The sequence below is a fragment of the Ostrea edulis genome, chromosome 8, assembly GCF_947568905.1.
Source record: "Ostrea edulis chromosome 8, xbOstEdul1.1, whole genome shotgun sequence".
NCBI lineage: Eukaryota > Metazoa > Mollusca > Bivalvia > Ostreida > Ostreidae > Ostrea > Ostrea edulis.
This window is the reverse complement of record NC_079171.1, coordinates 32,418,303-32,424,120: the sequence shown is the minus strand read 5'-3', so window position 1 is coordinate 32,424,120 and position 5,818 is coordinate 32,418,303. Positions and strand designations below refer to the sequence as shown.

The 5,818-nt window shown below is 36.7% G+C and overlaps 1 protein-coding gene across 1 annotated transcript; it reads right to left on the bottom strand.

Annotated features, from left to right (window-relative positions):
• Nucleotides 1–1,160: 1,160 nt before the first annotated feature.
• On the bottom strand, nt 1,161–5,818 carry LOC125663104 (ficolin-1-like). The gene is made up of 5 exons (XM_048895418.1): nt 5,608–5,818; nt 4,549–4,685; nt 3,135–3,231; nt 2,432–2,599; nt 1,161–1,423 (listed from the first exon to the last, which is right to left on the bottom strand). The coding sequence occupies exons 1-5, from the start codon at nt 5,816–5,818 to the stop codon at nt 1,161–1,163; spliced, it is 876 nt and encodes a 291-aa protein (XP_048751375.1).

The following is a 5,818-nucleotide window of genomic DNA, read 5'->3' as shown; positions in this document are numbered from 1 at the left end:
GCTAAAGATTCGCATCTAATATATGGTATATGGCGAAGGAATCTATGTTAACTGTCTCGATATTTTTATGACCTTAAGATGTTCGCACGGTAAAGAATCTTCACTGGTACGCATGAATAAATATAAAGTTGAAGCACTAGTGATTATCTGTATGAGGAGAAGAGCAATGTAAAACAACAAGGACGCCAGCCATCACTAAGTTTGTTTCTGGCCTTGCAGTTGTCAGCGTGGTTTAAGGAGGTATTCCACATTGTCATAATGACCGACTTCCTTTTAAAAACATGGATGCAATATATAATAATCAGCAATATTTATCTATTCATTTCAAATTACATCGCCTAGCGGAATAGGAAAGTATGTCATCATGTCGACTGCTGAACTGTAGATCGCTGGTTTGAGTACCTCGGGTGTTTTTTTTTTTTTCTTTTTCGTTTTTTTTTTTAGATTATTTTCAACTAAACCTGAATTTGTTGACTAAATAAAATAAATATGAAAGTTTTCAATTCCAAAATATTGTTGTACATACCCTCCACTTTTATCGTATATACTCGCCTATAGGTCGGTTCGCCTATAAGTACAACGTATATTGTATATTTTGTAGGTTATTTTGAAGGGATTTACCATTGACCCACTTATAAGTCGGTATAACTTTTTTTAAAAATCGGTTGACAATTTCTAACGTTTTCTCCTCTGTTTGACCCCTGTTCCAAAATAATATTTTTTTGAAGTGCGCTGATATTTATTCATTTTCTCAACAAATCAATTTCAATAATACACTTAAGATAAATAAATTCATTAAAATATGTAAATACTTGTACTTTATGCATATAATCTTAAAATACATAAATAATATATGTCAAGTCAACGTTAATTATGATAATCGTCGGAGTTGTTAAAAAAATTCTCTGCATTACGCTGGCCAGAAAAATGCTATCTTTTAGGACTCACCTATAAATCGGATATTGTGTTTTTGACGAATTTTAACTCCCCAAAATCTGACTTATAGGTGATTATATATCCTGGTGTAGCATATATCCTTAATCAATAAGGACGTACTAGACACCATCACTGTTTCAGTGTTTGTTATTATCACTATAGTAGTAGTTCTCGCACCAAACGAGACAACAAACACCTTAACACGACATCACATAAACTCTTAATTAGGGATGTTTTTTAATCATGATTAAAGTCTCCTTCACAACCGTCATATTTTTCACTTTATCGTTCCAAATGGGCCTCCAGTCCGCCACGTTCCAGGAACCATGGAGATGTGAGGCGGAACAGGTATTGTACCACCACCCTCCCCCTGTGCCATAGCTGGCACAATAATATCCGGAAATGGGATTATTGTGCTGGTCAAATGTACTGAACTGCATTCCGGTGAGATTGTCTGTATCATACTCCGTGTCAAGCATTGCGTCCCCTGTCAAAAAGTAAACGACACTTTATAAGCAATGTAAACTCGTCGCGATGGGAATCATTTACTTCACAAGTAAAGATGCATTCTAATGGAAAATCATTTTCAAACTTTATAACAAGTTAATTCATTTTTTTTTTAAACATTTGAGGGAAAATTCACGAACGACTTGATCATAATCTTGCGTAGATGAATCTTAGTAATTTTTGTTGTATATATCATGATTAACGGCAAACAAAGACCGCCCTCAAGTGTTTTTTTGGCGTTTTCGAGACATGCGAAACATTGACGTCCCGTTTCAGTGAACCATTGAACCTTGTTGCTAACAACATTTGAATGGTGAGTTACATAACTCGGATATTTCATATTTGTATTCCTTGTGACAAGTTTTATCTTTTGATTTTGACATACTTTTGAGTAAATCTATCCTAAGCAATATCGCCTGAACTATTTACCACAGGGCTTTCATAATTAGTATCAAATCTAAAACACAGATCACTGAAAACATCCGAGACGGGGCCAGGTACATACGAAATCACCCCCAGTCGACCTTTCACACCGGACTAACAATCCATATGCCAGACAAAATTCGACCATATGTTTTCCAAATTGTTGGCTTTAAACAAGACCATTGAAACTAATGTGACATCAACGTCTTTGATCCCATGGGGATAAAAAATGTCCCCAGTACCCCTTGGTTGTCGTAAAAAACGATTAAATGGGACGGTACTCAGAAATCCCTAAAATCACATATGCGTCCTTTTTTCTGAGTTAAGAGTAGGTCCTTGTTACCTCGTTTGTCGTAAGAGGCGACTAAACAGCGCTATCATTCGCATGAGACCGCAAAAGCCGAGGTCCCGTTTCACAGCAGGTGTGACACGATATTCTGCTCGGCGGCCATAAGCGCCGAGTATATGCCTAACTATTGCAACTCTTCACCTGTAATAGTGACGTCTTCATATCAGAGAAGGACGTTAAGCAAGATGCAATCAACCAACCCCCGTTCTCTCTTACCTAATGTGCCTGTCGCCGGTCCTTTTAGAAACAGTCTATACTTGTCTGCTTCGTCAGCCACAGAGAACTGGTGATACAACTCGTACAGCGATTCACCATTCTTTAACGTGATGTTTATGTATAGATAGGAGATGACATCCCTGGTTAGCTGATGGATTACGTCATTTCCTGCATTCATCAATGTGCAATTTAAGTGTATAAATAACATAAGGACCAAATGATTGGTGGGTGACATTACTATTGGCAAATACCGGTGATTGGAAAAGTCCCGAATTCAAACTCCAGGTGGACAAGTTCCCCATTATGAGAGACATATGCCCGATATTTTACAATATCAAAGTGATTTTTCGTGAACGAAAAAAAAACGGTTAAAGAAGGCTGCGATCATCAAATTTGGATTTCACTTTCCCCTGCTGATAATTTTCATTCCCAATTATTCTTCATTAGAGTAAATTTTGTCTATCGTATCCATTTTGACAGCCTATTTTGATGTTAACTTTTACCAGTTTGCTTATTACTAAACTACAAAATATATTACACAAGTATATTTTGCAATGTGAGCGTGGCTTCTGCTGTGTATTTAAATAGAACATGTTAATCCTACATTGAAGTTAATTAACAATAATTTTGGATACCATAAGTTGAAGAAAATGTGAAACCTGTGAAAATATAAATAGTGTTACACCATGTAACAATAACATACCGATCCAATATGTATCCCCTGGGATTCCGAACCCGATCTTATAATTGTCCCAAGTGGTATTGAAATTCACGGATCCTCTACGCCTTCTTTGGATAGCCTGTTCAAGATCAAATAGTTATTTCAATACAAAGTGCTACTGACAAGACACCATATGGTTGTCCGTAAGAATTGAATCTTCTCAAGACAATCTTGTTAGAAAGTTTGTATGTCAGAAACGATCAGTCGACCGGACAACGTGATTCTGAAGTGTGACGCTGTATGATCGAGCAAAAAGTGTATAATTAAAAGTATGAAGTCTGCGTGTTACTCGGTTAATCAAAGTAGTCTCCATAAATCAGAATTATGACACATGTTGACTGATGTCATGCAAAAATGAACCGGTAGATATGGAATTTAGAACATGATGGTTTGTTAGACTGGCAACTTAGTACGTTTAAAAGTAGTAGTGGCTGGTGTTTTTTTTTTTTTTTTTTTTTTTTTTTTTTTTTTTGGTTGGCCAAACGTGTTCGGTATAATGTAAAGTTAAAGGTCTTATTGTGAGTGCATTTGTCATTAAAGGTGGTGAAAAATATTTCACATTCATTAGACAGGGGACCTCTGTGGCCGAGTGGTTAGAGCATTGCGCTTAAAATCGCACGGCCTGTCGGCTCGGGTTCGAATCCCGCTCGCGCTGGTAAGTGAGAAAGTTTCCTAGTGTACTTTGGGAAGATAGGTGGTCTCTTCCCAGGTACATTGTATCTGGGTTCTCTCCCCCACCAATTAAAACTGATAAGTGGAAATTGTCGAGTGTGGTGGGAAACAGGAAACCAATCAATCAATCATTAATCATTAATTCGACATTTCTAATATCTGATACTGGACCCTAAGTAATACCGGACCCAAAGTATCAGAATCACTGATAAGGAGATGTCACCATTGTCGGTGATGAACTGCCTGTGTTCCGTGCTTACGGACTTTGTGCAGGGAGGGATCTGTTATCGTGTCACACCTACTGTGACACGCGGCCTCGCTTTTTACGGTCTCATCCGAGGAACTGGGTAGCTAAGAATTAAACGTGAAATTACCTGTTATCAACTACACAATCATGAGGTCTTTTTAATGCAATAAATCAGGTTATTAACGAATTCCGTCTGATTGGTGAATACCGAAAATACTGAATATAACAAAATTTGGCGATAACGAACTGTTTTCTGTTGGCCATGAAAATTCACCGTAACCATAGTTTGCTGTAATGTCATCTCATTATGGGTTGACTTCTACAATCATTTGATGGATAAAAATAAAAGAGACGACTAAGGAGATACAACTATTATTTCTTGATTTTGCAATTCTTGAGGTAATTACGTAAATAATGGAAAAAAATGTTCATTTAAATATGGCCCTGCATTTTATCAATGGTCATCGGATTTCTTACCGTCCAGCCCCCGCCTTCAACCTTCATATCACAGTAAACGTCCACACCGCTTCCGTCCGTGGAGAATGGGTATATCGTGTATATACCTGATTGAGATTTTGTAGCTTTTAAAATGCCTTCGCAATCCTTTGGGAGAGCTGAAATTATGAAAATCATTATTAGTCTTTGTTCACCAGTGTTGGGCATTTTTCTTCAAACAAAATTATTTTGTATTTAAAGCAGCCTATCAAATGATATGTAATCGTAGCTAAGAATATTTAACATGACGCAGCGCTAACATTGCGAACGCTTTGAAAAGGCAAAGGTTACGAACAGTGGTCAATCTCATAACTCCTGTAAAAATCTTAGAGTATGGCACGGACACCTGTACACACAGGAGGTGGGATCAGGTATCTAGGAGGAGTAAACACCCCTTATCAATCGAGCAAACCCACTGTGAATCCCAATTAGTGCATGTGCTGTGAACGCTTTGAATTCAAATATTCACGATTTTCCAGTTTCTCTTCGTCAATATTTATATTCCTGGTCATGTATTTCAATTTTGCAATTTATGATACAAGTAGTAGAAACTTGGAACTAATTAATTAATGTTGTAAATTCTTTCATTTGGTTGATATATTTTCCAAGCAGAATACCAAATACTAAAATGTTCCTACCAATTTTGAGGTAAATTACATGTAATATAGAATTTGATAAGGATACTTATTACTTCGGATTACTGCAATTAAAACTTTGATATATGCAAAATGTTTGATTATCTTGATTAACATAGTAAAAACTATTAATATATAAAAAATATTTGGATATCTTTTATTCTTTCTGCTGAAAACTCAGTGAATGAAATAAAATAGTTATCAAACATGTGCTGAAAACGCAGTAAATGAAATAAAATGGTTATGAAACATGTGCTGAAATTGCAGTAAATGAAATAAAATCGTTACGAAACCTGCGCTGAAATTGCAGTAAATGAAATAAAATGGTTATGAAACAATTGCAGAAATCACAGTAAATGACACAAAATAGTTCTGAACTTGTGTTTAAACATATTGTGAAACATACCGTAATACGGGTTATAGTATCTCCAGCCCTCGCTGTACGCCGTGAGGTTCACTGTGTTGCACGTGTTTTGTAAACGGCACCTCTTCTTCTTAGAGTTATAACCAAAACATCCACATGACCTCGCACAGGACGCTGTACACATGCTGAGGGAGTCGGAGTGGTTTTCCTGGAGATTCGTAGGAGATCCTGTATTGTCAAAACTCCTTTGCAT

Excerpts from the sequence above, each read along its gene's own strand:
- LOC125663104 (XM_048895418.1), bottom strand. The coding sequence starts at position 5,818 with ATGCAAAGGAGTTTTGACAATACAGGATCTCCTACGAATCTCCAGGAA. Across the intron at positions 3,232-4,548 it reads TTGAAGGCGGGGGCTGGACG|GCTATCCAAAGAAGGCGTAG; the intron begins GTAAGAAATCCG and ends GATCTTGAACAG. Across the intron at positions 2,600-3,134 it reads AGGGGATACATATTGGATCG|GAAATGACGTAATCCATCAG; the intron begins GTATGTTATTGT and ends TGATGAATGCAG.